Genomic DNA, 16,409 nt, shown 5'->3' with positions numbered 1-16,409 from the left:
GTGATGGCACCTCCACTCTACGTTCACTTTTGACCTTGGTAATGTTCCAAATAATTTCCCCCAAGTGATTCTTTGGGACATTCTTTTGCTGAAATATAGAATGGAAACCTGAAGACTGCTTTGCTGGATTACATCAAACGCTGCCTCCCTGGGGATAGTGAGAAACACAACATGGTGGCGTTTTGCTTCAGCATGTGTCGGGAGATTGGAGAAAACCACGAGGGAGCAGCCCGTGTGCAGCTTAAAATCATCGAGTCACAACCTTGGGGTGAGTGTCCAATGGAGAAACTGCTTAGATTTGTTTTCTGTTCTAAAGTTATAATAATCCATGAACATGGATTACATTAATCCATGTAATCCATCTACATCTACATGGTAGAGTTTCCACTTATGGCTCAGTCGGAAAATTGCACCCAAAATGCGCTTGAAGTTATGCTGGTTAGATTATAGTTCAAGTTTCTGCTAAAATTCATTTGCATAAATCACAAACATAAAATCTCCCAAGAACCAGCACAATGGAACATTAATCGTTCTTTTTTTGTCTTTCCATTTAAAAAGTATTCCTTGATGTATTTAAGAGTTGTAACCTGGTGCAGTTGTATTAATTCATCCAAAAATGGATTTTTCAGCAAAAATAAGCATTTTTAATAAGGATGTCCAGTTCTCCACCTGTGAGTAACCTGATTTTAAATCACTGAAAATTACTTTTTTTTTTAAAAAAAAAACTATACTGAACCATTTACTAATTTCATTGGGGTACGCTAGTCAGTTTCTCAATAAATTAAATATTTCTTGATATGAAAAAACTTTTAAATCGTGCCTACTAGGGTCTGTGCGCCTAAGAAAATAAGCCAGATTTGAAGAGCTTCCAGAACTGGCAGAATCTCTCAATGTTGACCTGGGGGCGCGGCCAGTTTTGTTGGAAGGGGCTTGATCTGGGAGAGTTGAATCTTAAACCAGTGTAAAAGATCGCGGAAAACGCGAACATAAGTGGTTTTGGAAGTATATCACTTGCATTTAAAATTCCCCAATCTTTTGCGCTGGTTTGGCCAATTCTGCCCGGATTGTGCTGATATAACTAGCGTAAACAAGGGGAAACTCTAACCCCCCCCACAATGATGAGGCTTAAGTGCCCTTCCTCCATTCAGGTATAATTTTATTCCAAAATACATAAGTCTCCTTTTTTGGGGAGTTGTCTTTTAAATTTAAATTGAAAGGAAATTAATGGTGTAAAACTATAAAATTGGACAAATAAATCCCAAGTCATGCTTCCAATTGTGTTTTTAAATGTATTATCAGTGGAGCAATTAAAGGTCTATTGAGGTTTATTTTCTGTAGTAATTTGATTTAATCAATCTTAGCTCTACTGTTGCTGATGAACTTTCTAATGAAGTTTCAGAAGCCATCCACCTATATATAATGCACTGAGGTTTTTAAAACAAATATTAGCCCTGCATCCAATATCGATGCACATCCTTGAGATTATCCAAGATGTGTAACCTGTCCTTTCCATGTTTCAGAGGTGACTCCCGAGTTGAAGAAATCTCTGGTAAAGGTCTTGACTTTTCTCAAAGATGCTGCGGAGAGTTATTCAAAGGTAGCTGTCTTGATACTTGGAAGCTCAAATTGTGAACTGTATTGAATGCATATACATGTGTTACCCAGTGGTTACAAAAAGTAAGATAAATATTTGCACTTGAATAGTGCCGTACCAGGCTGATAAATGTGTTACGCTGTGGATTACCTTTGGAGTGTAGAGACTCAGTAGGCAAACGCAACAACTGTAGAGATGTTTCCACTTGCGGGGGAGACCAGAACTAGGTGCCATAAATATATAGTCACTAATAAATCCAATAGGGAATTCAGGAGAAATTTCTTTACCGAGAGTGGTGAGAATGTGGAACTTGCTACCACAAGGAGTAGTTGAGGCGAATAGCATAGATGTATTTAAGGGGAAGTTGGATAAGCACATGAGGGAGAAAGGAATAGAAGGGTATGCTGATCGAGTTAGATGAAGTAGGGAGGGAGGAGGTTCGTTTGGAGCATAAACATGAGCATGACCAGTTGGGCCAAACGGCCTGTTTCTGTGCTGTACATTCTATGTAACTCAATGTTCGAGCAAACACCAATGAGGTGAATGACCAGTTTGTGGTACTGGTTGAGGGAGGAATGCTGGCCAGGACAGTAGAAGAACCTCCTCTTCCAATAAACCCACAGGTTCCTTAATGTCCATCTGAGCAGGTAGACGGGGCCTGGGTTTAATGTCTCATCCAAGTACAGCATGGGATCATTGATTTTTTTTTTTGCTCAAAACTACATCTTTTAAGGAGCATCTTAAAGGAGGAGAGAGAGGCAGAGTGATTTAGGGAGGGAATTCCAGAGCTTAGGACCTAGGCAGCTGAAGGCATGGCCGCCAGTGGTGGAGTGATTAAAATGGGGAATGCACAAGAGGAGCATGTGCATTAATTTCAGCATAAAACCCAAAAGCATTCAATGCATGAGCAATTCATACTGACTGCCTGTATCTACAGCATTTGTAGCACCAGTCTACAACTGAGGTAGCTCTCAAAGTGCTGGCCAAGCCAGTAAAGGAATATTTCCTAAACCATTCATCATTACAACAATTAATAACCCTTGAATAGCGTGTACCTGGAGGGCTAGATCACAAGGTAATCATGGATGAGGAAGTCCATCTCGGCTCATCTATCCAGATCCTACAAACTCCAACTGTTCTGTAACTGATTCCAGGGATTTTGCCTTCACCACCTTACCAAGAATTCCATTCCATACATTACTCACTGTGTGTGTGTGTGAAAAAGAACTTCCTGATATCAGGATGCATCTCTGAAATGTACAAGCCCCAACCTTTTTCTTTTAAAGACCAGAGAATAACAAATTATTGCCACATCTTAAAATGTTGTTGCTGTGTTGCAAGGGATTTTCTCTCGCAGTTCCACAATAATAAATCGATCAGAAAATTGCAAATTGTTAGTCTCTAAATATTATCTTACAAATGCTACTAATCTGTCATTCGACCCACGTACTAGTGTCTGCTTTTACGTGGTATGTACCAGACATTGTCCTTTACATTGTAAAAAAAAAACTTATGGCCATTTGTTGCAATATTATAGGTCAAAAATGAGTTCTATTCATTTTCTAAAAGGTTGTCCAAGTCCCATGATTGTCAATAATACTCTTCTACACACAAGATAAATACCCTTAAGAATCTTATAATTTTTCCTTTCTATTCCCCCTATCCCTGTCTCTTTTGCCATTCTCCCCCGACCTCATTAGCTGTTGCTGGATGGACCTGACCGAGGTCTTTCCCAATCCCGTTTGGGTCCAACCCCTAGAAGGCGACCATGGGTGGAGGGTACACACCTTTGCCAAACACTCAGGGCAGTCAGAACAAAGCAGGTTGGATGGAACTCGAGTCATGTAATATGCCACTTGCACACAACATTTTCATCTGTGCTTAGATTTTTTTTTAAATCCCAATTTTCTTAAATGGCCAGAAGAAAATTTAGGTTGGGATTAGACCATTGTGAGGAGATAAAGCTGATGGAAGGATGGATTTCTGTTCCATGTTGGAGAAAGCACCCTACAATAGCTAGGGGTTGACCCTTGAGCACATGAACAAACCCACAATAGAAAAGAATGCAGATGTGGATACACAAACTCAACAGGAAGTGCAGAGATCCATGCACCAGTAAGAAAAATGTTAATTCTTTATCGTCTGTTCGTTTCAGACTTTAGCATATTGAAATAAAATTCACACTTGCTAATTCAGCTTCTTTCTCTTAACCTTCCCATCCTGTATCTCCAGAAATTGTCACCTAGCATAAGTGCAAGTCTTTAGCTGTCATGGGAAATTACATGATATGACATTTAATTTACAAAGATTTCTAAAGCAAGCGGTTCGTGTAATTGTAATCCTTGATAATCCACAAACCTGTTTCTGCCTGAACTCTGAGGACGCACCTGACGTTAAGTCTGACATTTGAAACAATTTGTATCTAATGAATTTACAGTCGTGCTTCGTTGACACTCCCTGGTTAATTTAACACTGGGAAGCAGACTGTATATTATCTTTCTGATTAGTGTCTCTCGATATGTGAATTAAAAATAAGCCTCTTGCAGCCAGCACCCCTCCACAAGCCTGGGATACTTTGCGGGAGAGGGGGAGGCTTGCATTTATGTAGCATTTTACAGCCAATTTGCACAGCAAGATCCCACAAACAGCAATGTGATAATGACCAGACAATCTGTTTGTCGATGTTGGTTGAAGGATAAATATTGGCCAGAATACTGGGGAGAACTTCCCTGCTCTTCAAAATAGTATCCTGGGATCTTTTAAATCCACCTGAGGGGGCAGACGGGTCCTCGGTTTAATGTCCCGTCCGAAAGACGGCACCTCCGACAGTGCAGCACTCTCTCAGTACTGCACTGGGAGTGTCGGCCTGGATTTTGTGCTCAAGGCTTTGGTGTGGGATTTGAACCCATGACCTTTTGACTCAGAGGTGAGAGTGTTCCCCACCGAGCCATGGCAGAATAAAGTGGTGAAATTTTTCCACATGTTGCTCCCTCCAAAAGATGATCACCCTACTGTGACATGGGCATTTTGTTACACAGAACCTCAATCACAGAACTGCAGTTAGGTTTACTTGTTGCTGTTTGTGAATGCTTTAGTTTTGCTCTGACTTTGCAGCAGATTAGGTATCAGATGCTTGAACTCCCTTACCTAACTTTCTGATGGTCAGTTTGCCTTGTTAATGAAAGTTCATTTTATTTATAGTACGTGAGCAATATTGTTTCATAGGAGGGCTCTCTACATGCACGGAAGCACAGAAAATTACCAGTCAGTAAAATGGAGTCTTGCTTTATGTCTCCATGGTGGAATTGCAGATTCCGAGAGTGGCGAAGTATGAAACAGTTTCAGCAGCTTGTATTTCCACAGTTGATTTTGTTTCCTTCTCTTCGGGAATGATGGGAGTCTTATACTAAAAATGCACAGGTCACCATTGATGGAAACCATCAAATTTACTCGTATACTTTTTTATTCTCCCATTAACAAGCTGTGACACATCAGAGGGATCTCTCGTTTCATTTCATTGAAGACACACACAATTTCCGTGGAGGTTTTGTGGCAGCAAATTATCAGAACCCCGTTAGAATGCAGTTTCTCTGGAGTTATGGCAGGAGATTGAGCGACTCTTAGAAATTCTCCCTCATAGTTTTAAATGTTCTCTGTGGAAGTTGGGCCTGTGATCACTTTAATTGTATTGCTTGCTGGAAACAGCTGGCCTGGGCATGGAAAACACCATCTTGTACACTAATATCATTTTAGAAGCAGATGGCTCACTTCTGATTGAGACACGAACTAATCAGTGTTAGTCTCAAAGTTCACCCAGATGATGGAAACAATTAAAATGGATCATTGGCTCTGATCTTCCAGATGCACAGTTTATCTTGTGTACTATTGCACCAGGACTACCAGCTGTGGTGGCTGCCTTAACTGCATGGACCTGTTTAACCAGATGGTCAGCTGTCCTTTGTGCTGAAGGTGATGAGTGGCCTGAGACTGGTACCCGAGAAGTTTCTTTGGTCCCTGTGTCACTTAACCCTTTGCAATGACAGACTCACAAATCAAGTTAACGGTGGGTTTTCCCTCCCTAAACCTCTCCTCCTTTAAGATGCTCCTTCAATCCTACCCCTTTGGTCACGTGGCCAATTCTTTGGCTATCAATTTTTGTCTCATAACGTTCCTGTGAAGCACCTTGGGACGTTTTACTACATTAAAGGGGCTATATAAATGCATGTTGTTGTCGTTGGGTCTTGGTTTGATTGAGTGCCATTTGTCTGTCTTTTCACAGTTTTTGACTAATTGTGAATGATATCTTTTTGATATTTTGTCTCCGTTTGGGCTTCAAAGCCAAGGAGTGGGTATAAGTGTTGCACAGTAACCAGACCATTTAGTTACCCTCTGCTCGCCAGGCAATTGCAGCATGTGGGGCTGGTGGAAAATCCTACCCGAATGTCTTGAGTTCACAAACTAGCTTTTCTTCTTGGTTCTGGGCACCGCACCTCAGGAAGGATATATTGGTCTTGGAGGGAATGCAGGTAGATTTACTAGAATGATACCTGGACTCCAAGGGTTAAATTACGAGAGATTGCACAAACTAGGGTTGTATTCCCTGGAATTTAGACGATTGAGGGGTGATTTGATCAAAGTTTTCAAGATATTAAGGGGAACTGATAGGGTAGATAGAAACTATTTCCACTGGTTGGGGAGTCTAGGACTAGGGGACATAGCCTAAAAATTAGAGCCAGGATGTTCAGGAGTGAAGTTAGGAAGCACTTCTACATGCAAAGGGTGGTAGAAGTTTGGAACTCTCTTCCGCAAACAGCAGTTGATACTAGCTAATTAATTTGAAATATGAGATTGATAGATTTTTTGTTAACCAAAGATATTAAGGAATATGGGGCTACGGCGGGTCTATGGAGTTATAATCACAGATCAGCCATGATCTCATTGAATGGCAGAACAGGCTCGAGGGGCTACATGGCCTACTGCAGTTCCTATGTTGAAGTTAGGAGAATTCTTGAAATGTGGAGAAGTTTATTATTTTTGAGATGAATTTAAAAATGCTAGTGAGAAATCAAGTATTTGTCTGGTGTGAAATCTGCAGTGTAGATCATTGTTTTTTGGTCACTTCTACTTTTTAATAAACCTAATTAAATTTAGGGGAGATGAGACCACTTTTTTTTTTACAAGTGAGTTGTTATGATCTGGAAAGCGCTGCCTGAAAGGGTGATGGAAGCGGATTCAATAGTAATTTGGATAAATACTTGAAGAGGAAAAAATTGCAGGGATATTGGGAATGTGCAGGAGAATGGAACTAATTGGATAGCTCTTTCAAAGAGCCAGCACAGGCACAATGGACCGAATGGTGGCCTCCTGTATTCTATAATTCTTAATTTGTAGCTAGATATATATGGCCTGTCAGTGTAGTCTTTCCATCTCCCGAAAGGATCTGGAGAGTGCCAGGTGGCGCTCTCAATATTAAGTGACCTTAACAGCAGTGTAATGGGTTTATAGATCACCCCCAGCATGCTGCCCCCCCCCCCAGATTACTTTGTGCATGAGCAATGTGGGCTTACCTATAGAAGTGATCATTTGCACTGGGCATGTTAACAGTGGAGAGTGCTCAAATCATAACACTTGATCGCTGCTGTAAAAAGTTACGCTTAAAGTCCTGTAACTTGGCCTAGGACAAGTCCAGCTTGTTGTGTGATGGTGTCTAACTAGAGAGAGGTTTTCCCAAGTTAAGTAACTCATAGTTTACAGCTTAAAGTTGATTGTTAAGTAGGTACTGGATTTGTTGAGATCTGCTCTTACCAACCCTGCTCTTTCCAGGATTCGTGTATCCGACGTGCCTCTCAGTGTGTGAAACTGGCCAAACTAGTGACTCTCCAGCTCCATTTCCTGAACAACAATCAGGACGTGCAGTTAATCAACCTACAGAGAAATGACTTGATGCCTCGTATCCTGTCCTTGCCGAGGTTCTATCAGGTACTGAGAGAGAATTGTTCAGTTACATGATTGAGACAACTGCAGGTATTTTTAATCAAGCTGCCTCACTTTGGTTACAAATTGGAGTGACTGGACTCCATTGTTTTTAGTTAACTAGGATTTCATTAAAATGTGGAGTCCAGTAGATCTGATGATTTTGACAACTCAGAAGTTTCAATGTTCACATCTCCAGGATCTAGTTGGCATTCTGAGCTTGACTGCCCCGGGACCTGAGTGAAGCAATGGATTAACATACTGAAAACGTCACCTTCAAACCCACTGCAGCCTAACGAATGAAAGTCCCATTTCTCTGATAGTCCACATTGTGCGTCTTACTCAAAGTCACAAGCGTTGCTGGTGTGGGAAGTTGCAATGCTGCACAGATACAATGGGACTTTCTCCTGAGGTTGGGACCAAAGTGTCCCACTGGGTCCATCCCATCTGGCTCATGGAGTATTGGATGCATTACCCAGCTCCTCCCCATAAGCACATACTTTGTTAAAACTGTTTAAAGACAAAAATATTGGAAACTTTGGGCAGAGCTTCCAGATGTAGAGTGAAGGTATCTTTCAGTGGTCCTGGGGAAGAACAAGCAAAATCTCCGTTTTCCTGCCACCTAGCCACATGCGCACTAACCGAAGCAAGGCTACTGTCCGGCAACCACGCAGTGGTAGAGCAGGGAAGAATGTGATAGAAGGAAACAGTGAGTGTCTAAAAGGAAAATTAACACAATGAGAGGAACCAAACTGGTGTATCTGAATTGTTGCTTGTTACCAGTCTGTGCCTGTAGCAGGATTAAGGTTTCAATCACTTTTGTCTACCGAGTGGTCCCCAAACGCTCAGTACAATGCCATAGGAGAGTAGTTGTAGCCTTAAAGGCACCTATGTTTTATTTATACATACACACACACACGTGTATGTATATATGAATGAGAATAACCATATCCAATTACTATAGTGGCTAGGCAGCCACTTATACCTTCTACGTCCTGTGCTAATTCTCAGTAAAATGGTGACTGCCACCTAATTCAGGTTTTTGATTTCTCTTGTCCCCAATGCATAAATCTATATCCACAGACAGGCACTCAATCCCTATGAACCAAAATGTGGCCTTATATGCAAAGTAGTCTGGGATAGAATGCCCAGAGTGAACAATGACCCCTTTTCCTTGTTTCCAGGAAACATGTAGGAATTCCATGAGATCTCATCACTTGAGAAGACACATCAGCCACTTTTCATAACAGGCTAAACCATTAAACCGGTTTATTCACAAATATACATTTACAGTAGTAGCAGTGTAGGCAAGATATTTGAAGTGTTCCAGTACAGAAGTCTGAAGCCAGTTCGAGTGGGTTAATTGGATAAACCAGTCAGATTTATTATTGATGAATGAAAACATGAGTCTCTCTCTTTCCCCCCACCCCTTCTTCCAGGCTGCCATAGTTGCAGAGGCATATGACTTTGTACCCGATTGGGCTGAAGTGCTATACCAGCATGTTATCGTCCATGGTGAATTTGTGTACCTGGAGGAATTTAAGCAACAGCACAGGCTACAGCACAGTCTGTTTGAAGAGATTTCTAATAAGTAAGTATGGCTTTACAGCTCCTGGTCACACGTCACCCTTCAGGTAGCCTCTACAGCCAGGGGATTTGGGGCTGCCTTAGTCAGTGGTATTCAAACCCAGAAAAATATACAGAAATGGGGGGGGTGCAAAAACAATTCCTTTACCCTTTTAGATTTAGATGTCAATTAAACAAAAGGTGGACATCACATTACTGATAACAAAAGTACTGAGCCAGGACAGTTTGAACATTAAGGTGTTAATGAAATTTTCAAGTGAGAAAATGTTATTTATTGTGGGATGTAATACAGAAATGCTCTCAGAACACATTAACCTGCTCCTTCTATCTGACATTAGTTCTAGGAGCTGGTTCCCTGAATGTGTTCTAAAACAGTGTCTGGTCATATCAGACTGCAAGATATAACCGATTCCACTAAATAACAAGTGTCTTTTGGGACCGAAGAGTTGGTGTCGTGACATTTAGGGAGATTTAAAACAGTCCCTAGTAGTTGTTCACAATATCACACTGCTGACTGACGCTCATACTGGACACTGAGGTTACGTAAATCAGCAAGTAGCAATTATGTTGTGCCAAGCTAAAAACATGCAGCCTGTGGGAGTTCCACAGTCTTGAGGCCCTGGGAACAAATGAGTTAAAAGGAGTTGGTGCAATGAAGTGCACAAGTGGAAATCACTGAGTGGGCAGGATTGTAATTATGTGATGCTTATTTTTAACAAACATTTCCAGGTTTAAACAACACAAGGGAGATGCTGCTGCAAGTCAGAACCTGAAGAGGTTACTGCAGTACTGTGAGGACATCTACCTATTTTATAAACTGGCTTATGAGCACAACTTCACCGACATTGCAAACAAGCTCCTTAAAGAACCCCAGACAAGCTGCTATCTGAATGACATGATTGCCAGCTAGGTATGTGTACCTAGTTTTCAGCAGTGTTAAACTTTGTTTTTAATGCAATCTGAACAAATTATTTTATAATTGTAAAAAATGTAAGTGTAAATACAGTTGGTCTTTGTTCTTGAACACCAGTAAAATATTAGATTGAACAAATTAATACTTTTCTTGTGCACAGACTAATACTAACCCCATGTGCCTGGTCCTGAACAGTTTGGTGTCACTTCCTGTATGCAGTTGAGCTGATACAGGATAATTGTGTAGTTCGTCCACCACACAATGGGCTAACTTCTGTGCAATACCTGACTAGAGAATTTGCTTCTATCAGTGAATTTCAAGCCCAGCCAGACCTCTGTTGGTGAAATAACTTTGCACTGAATGGATTGGGGTGAATGAGATTCTTCTGTTTTAAAACACCATTTTGTTACACAGCAGTTAATTATTCTGTGCAACCTTTGAAGCCTGAGCACAAAATGAGCATAATTACTAGTCTCCAAGCACTTGTTGCCAGCATTCTGAATCGTGGTTTTTGTGAGGCGGGGGGGGGGGGGGGGGGAGAAACATTAAGATTATGGCCACTGACTAAAATAAATGAAAGTCCATAAAGCAGTTTGTATAATTTTTGTAATGATTTCCTAAGTCCTTTTAAGCAGGAGGAATATTGTTCTCCAGTTTTCATCTATAGGGTCTGAATAACAAAAAGGCACAGATGGAGATTGATGCTAGATGCTTGTAATTTACACCTTAAATTCACCAATGGGCAAGTGGTGGCACCAGCCCCCTATATTAAATCTTATGCTTGCCCTTGTGGCACAAGGCTCGAAAAATGCACACAGATAGGGATTCGCCTGCCCTATGAGAGTCACTGATTGGCTGAATCATTGTACAATTAATAATCCCTTGTGCCAGTCACAACCCTCCTACAGTTTACAGATTGAGCCCAGTAACCCTGCCGGGGAATGAAATGGTTGTCGGTCTAATCATCAACTACTCGAGGGATGACAGAGATTTGTAAAATCAAATCTGTATGGCCTGGGGCTTCATTAGATGCTGCTTCTGCTCAAATATAATAAATATACAATCATAACACTTGGGAAAAATACAGGTGTGTCTGCACCTTTATACAACACAAGTTTGTTTTCACACATTTAGGGGAGGAAAGACATAATACAGAGAATGATTACTTTATATTCATTTATTTTACATGGCAAGTGTCCCAATTATGTTTACATGTAATAAGCCTTCCTGATTAATCAGCAACAGATGAGATTCATGTGAAAATAAGTTACTCATCTTTTGCAGACAATTGGGAAATTGTGTTTTGTGTAATAAATTACTTGGAGGGGAGAGATATATCAAACAAGAGCAACTCCCATTACCTGTTTGTGCTCTCAGAAGACTGCAGAGTGCATTGCTGCTGTAAATAAAAGTATGCAATAGGAACTTTTAAAAATAATGCATATTTCCCTTGCCAAAGATTACACTGGGTTGCAACAGCACCTCATGATCAATGTAGAATCCAAGTAAAGTGCAGTTGGATGAGGCAGCTGCAGCATTTACTGTACTGATGTCAATTTATATGCACTTTGAAACTATTTGCAAAGGACTGTCCTGAAGTTACAATGAGTAAAAAGCACAAGTGCCTCTGACTGTGAGCTAGGAGAGATTTTACCCCCAGTAAAATAAAAAGGCCACAAACTCCTATCTTCCACTGCAGCAGATTTTCCTTAAACAGATTCTGCATTTTAGTTCCATTAGTGCAAGTCACTGCCTTCGAGAGGGAGAAAAAAAATTCTTCACTCCCCTTTCATTAGCAACTTTGATTCAAAAACCCCTCAAAGAAAGGAAGGTTTAAAGCTAGGTTCCAGGTCTCTAATATGACATGGAGCTTTTAAAGAAACATTAATTTGACTCTACTAATCCATTATGAAAATATTCAAGCAGGCTCATTATCTTTCCCCCTCCTTGCCTGAAGCCAGTGACTTTGATGTGTGATTCTGTTAAATGGTGGCAGCCGTCCAGTCCCACACCCAAATGGTCATTCTCCACCAGTGAGCCGAAAGAGAAGGAAATAGGGCAGTTATCCCAGCCAAATCCTACTCAGACATCCACACACATGCACATTAGTATGGATAAAGTGTGCAAACGCAGATACAAAGGCCAATGGTAGTATCCTCCCGACAGCCCTACCTGATCACTTAATCCCCTAAAGACTTGCATTTATATCGTACCTTTCGCGTCCCAAAGCACTTTACAGCCACTTAAGTACTTTTGACATGTAGTCACTGTTGTAATGTAGAAAACGTGGCAGCCAATTTGCACACAGCAAGATCCCACAAACAGTAAAGTGATAATGACTAGATAATCTGTTTTATGACGTTGGTTCAGGGATAAATATTGGCCAGGACACCGGGGAGAACTCCCCTGCTGTTCTTTGAATAGCACCATGGGATCTTTTATGTCCACCTGAGGGGGCAGACAGGGCCTCGGTTTAACATCTCATCCGAAAGATCACCCTACTCTAAGATTTGTACGACACACTGCTACCCATCTAGCCAATGAACCGTACTCTTAGAACAATCTGTTTTCATCACTGGAATCTACATAAAATATCTACAGCAGCTTGTCTCAGAACCCACAAGCCCAAACTGCAATTCACCATCCAGCTGACTACTGAACTGCAAGGCCCCCTTACGCTAGATAACTCTGCTCAGTTTTGTCTCCTTACCCCACCAGGTTTAAAGCACAGCCCTTTCAATGTACTTATGTTTAAATTAGTCAGCTACACTTGGAGATTGTTTTTGGGGGGCAGGGGGGCGAAGAGGGTAAAGGGAAAGGAGAAGTTCTTCAGACTCCCACAGGTGTGGCTACAGACATATGAGCAATGTCACAGGCAAGTCCCATGGCTCTTGCCCCAATTCGGAGAGACCATATAATATTGAGTGAGTGTTCTCTTAAGGCAGACCGACCCAGTAACCAAAAGCACAACTTCAGCAGAAAATCAGGATCTCTAATTAGTCCATTTTAGTTTCCAAAGAAAACAAGAGCAGGCAAAATTCAGAAACTTTAAAAATAGTAATCTTACTTTGTGATTCTACGGTATCACAATAAACGTGATATTACATCAGCTCAGGTCACAATATAGATGCTGAGGCATGGACACTGCAAGGCTCCATTTTTTTTCAAATATATATCGCTCTCTTCCCCCTACCCATTTCCCTCCCCCCTCCAAAATCCATGCAGCTCCTTTGCCCACACGGTTTTATCACCGAGAGTATCGATGCGTAATTACGGTACCAGTAACAAAACTTGAGACGTGTTATCGAGCATCTGGAGTTCTAGCTGTTTCCATAACAACGCACGGGTTCGGTGCAGCTCTCGAGAAGAAACCAGCGGCAGGAGGATGTGTACAAAAACATGCTGGAAGAAGCCTGGGTCACGGGACACGATCACATGAAGTCATCGTACTCCTGCGTGTAATCATAGTCATCTAGATCATCCTTCAGATTCGCCTTGAATCCTCCCGCGAGCACCGGGGCCTTTTTCTTCTTTTTGCCTTTGCTTTGCTAAAGGGTCAAAAAGGAAACAAAGTTAAGCTTCCTTGTTGTGTTATTTGGGAAGGTGTCTCTGTGAGCAGCACTTCGCCCACAACAACTTGCATTTATATAGCGTCTTTAACGTAGTAAAACATCCCAAGGTGCTTCACAGGAGCATAATCAAGACAAGAATTGACAACCGAGCCATTAGGACAGCTGATCAAAAGGGCAGGTTTTAAGGAGTGGCTTAAAAAGGAGAGAGGGGTTTAGGGAGGGAATTCCAGAGTTTAAGGCCTAGACAACTGGGTAACATGGTACTGTATGAACACTTCCAGACACACAGTATTAAAAATTAAGCCACCAACTACATGTGCAAGTGCTACAACTGCAAGCTAAAAGCAGCACTTGCATTTACCTATGGAACTGGATTTAAGCACCAACGAAATATTAAAAAGGCTCTAATCCCATACAGTGCCATCAAATCTCTAACAGGCCCAATTTTCCTTTCAAAGTTTATAATGGCTAGCAACTGATGGGGGGAACCATTAACTGTAATGGTAAGCTCTGTGCTCGCACTACGTGACTCCCACCAGCTTGTTAAAGGGTGGGCGGGGGGAGGGGAGGAATTGTCTGGGATATTTAATCAGCACCTTGCATGAGTTGCTTAGGCTTATTGCAGTAACTCACATTTATAAAACATACCTGGAGAATATCAACACTGCATTTCTGAACAAGCTTTAAATTTACATATAATTAGATATGTGTAATTATTTCATTTAATACAGAACACTCACACTGGCAGCCCGTCGCCACCAACGCCGCGCAACGCCCCCGTCGCCACCAACGCCGCGCAACGCCCCCGTCGCCACCAACGCCGCGCAACGCTCCCGTCGCCACCAACGCCGCGCAACGCTCCCAATCCAGCCCAGAGTCCCCTCTCCCTCCCCCACCCCCCACTAACACAGATTGAGTAAGCTTGGACTCAGACAGCTGTAAATATCACAAAGACGAGCAACCTTTCCAGACTTGTGAAGACAGTGCATGAAATATAAAAAAGCTTTCACCATAACTAGTATAGAGGGGATACTGAAAGAATGTGGGCAGGAGAGTGCAGCTAAGTCGCTGCTCTGAGAGCTGGCCTCCTGCTGTGCTGTAAAGTGCTACGATTCTATATGGATACATTTTGTGTAAAGTTGACTAGACAGCAGAAATAATGATAAAACATGTATTTCACTGGCCAAGAATTCAGAATTTATTGAATTCTATGCATTTGTTACCTGTTGTTAGGCGTTCGAGGTTGTGCAATACTCTTTGCCCAAGGGGAAGGGCAGGTTACCTATACCCAGGAGTCAGCAAATACCAGTGTGCAGTTGGTTAGGAGTGGAGCCCCAAGTTGATTTGTCCTCTGATTTACCCTCTCTGGGGGAGGGAGAAGTGCACCAAGTCATGTTCCCTCAATAGTGCCAGTAAAATCACCAACTGCTCACCAGATCACAGTGCAGCATGCAGTCACACAAATACCTTGCACCAACAGGCCACCCATGGCGTCTATTTGGGTAACATCACTATTATCCGCTTGGTGGCCAGTGTTTATACTGAGGTTTATTCAGCAAGGTAGGGAGAAGCAGGCTGGGCTCCCTTGGGGTTTATTGCAATGCTACAGATTGAACCTTTTTCAAGCCTTTCTGTATAAAATGCACGTTTAACAAGACTGCACAGCCTTCAAAGAAAATAAAAGGATCAAAGTAAAGGAATTCTACCAGATGCAGCTGAATACCTCAGGCTATTAACAGAATACAGCAGGCTCTGTGAAAGACACAATGCCCCTTGTAATGGGAGTTTATCATGGAACATTTCATGACAGCTAGTAAATGCCTTTCAGATAGCCGACCGATTTGCACAGGAGATAATAAAATGCCTTAGGAAACCTTCAGGAATCTCACTGACTTTCTTTAAAAGGGGATGGTCGTCCTCTCGGTAAGTATCATCGCAGATAGTTCATTAAATGTGCCGGATCACAATGATAAATGGATGCGGGAGGCCTATTCTTCTATAGAAGCTGACAGCCCCCACCCCCATCACAGCATCAAACTGCCTCTTAAATAATTCCAGAGTTTTGCCTGAATTACCCCACCCCAGATATTGATCAGTGTGAAGAAGTGCTTCCTGACATCAGTCCTGAACCCTCTATGTACTACGTCCCCTTCCCTTGCAATTGTGATTTAACTCAAAATAATGCTCCGGGATTTACCTTTGCTATTAATATTTTGTAGAACTCTAGGGTCCCCTCTTTCAGGGCTGGTGTGCATATTGGTCTAGTCCTTCCTCAGTCAGCTTACGGTGCTTCTCCGCACCATAATATTAGGTTAATTTCCATCCATGAACAACCACAGCGCAGGAGGCAATTGTGTCTATAACAGTTCTTTTGTTAGACTAATCCAAAACTAATGCCACCTCACCCCACTCTTTCCCATAGCTTTATATCGTCATCTGCTTCAAATATTTAGCCACTTTTTCCTTGAAAGATGCAATGGTCTCTGCCTCAACTACTCTGTGACAAACGATTCATTGCTCCAGCAACTCTGTATAAAGACATTTCTCCTAACCTATCTTGCCTAGTGATAATTTTAAGTTGATGACCCCCCCCCCCCCCCGTCCCTGTCCCTGTCCCTGTCACCAGCTCCCTAACAAGAGGAAACAGTCTTTCCCTGTTCATCAAGACTCACCCTAATTTTAAAAACTTCCATAAAATCTCCTCTTAGCCTTCTCTACTCCAGTAGAAATAGCCCCAGTAGCTCATCTCTCCTTAGAACTAGTTTCCCAC

The 16,409-nt window shown here is 41.9% G+C and overlaps 2 protein-coding genes across 2 annotated transcripts in view; one reads left to right on the top strand and one right to left on the bottom strand.

Moving 5' to 3' along the window:
- spg11 (SPG11 vesicle trafficking associated, spatacsin) overlaps nucleotides 1-10,209 on the top strand; it is a 123,415-nt gene extending 113,206 nt beyond the window's left edge. The window contains exons 36-40 of the mRNA XM_067971294.1: nucleotides 100-268; nucleotides 1,521-1,597; nucleotides 7,418-7,573; nucleotides 9,007-9,158; nucleotides 9,884-10,209. Coding sequence (XP_067827395.1) covers nucleotides 100-268; nucleotides 1,521-1,597; nucleotides 7,418-7,573; nucleotides 9,007-9,158; nucleotides 9,884-10,064 — 735 coding nt within the window. The 3' untranslated portion in view covers nucleotides 10,065-10,209. The remainder of the gene's footprint in view (nucleotides 1-99; nucleotides 269-1,520; nucleotides 1,598-7,417; nucleotides 7,574-9,006; nucleotides 9,159-9,883) is intronic.
- Nucleotides 8,803-16,409, bottom strand: part of LOC137301712 (eukaryotic translation initiation factor 3 subunit J-like) — a 30,805-nt gene continuing 23,198 nt past the window's right edge. Inside the window, exon 8 of the mRNA XM_067971295.1 lies at nucleotides 8,803-13,615. Within this exon, the coding sequence (XP_067827396.1) occupies nucleotides 13,499-13,615 (117 nt within the window). The 3' untranslated portion in view covers nucleotides 8,803-13,498. The remainder of the gene's footprint in view (nucleotides 13,616-16,409) is intronic.

This window comes from Heptranchias perlo, chromosome 34 (assembly GCF_035084215.1).
Source record: "Heptranchias perlo isolate sHepPer1 chromosome 34, sHepPer1.hap1, whole genome shotgun sequence".
Taxonomy (NCBI): domain Eukaryota; kingdom Metazoa; phylum Chordata; class Chondrichthyes; order Hexanchiformes; family Hexanchidae; genus Heptranchias; species Heptranchias perlo.
Note: the sequence above shows the minus strand (reverse complement) of the source record. Positions and strands in the feature narration are given on the sequence as shown.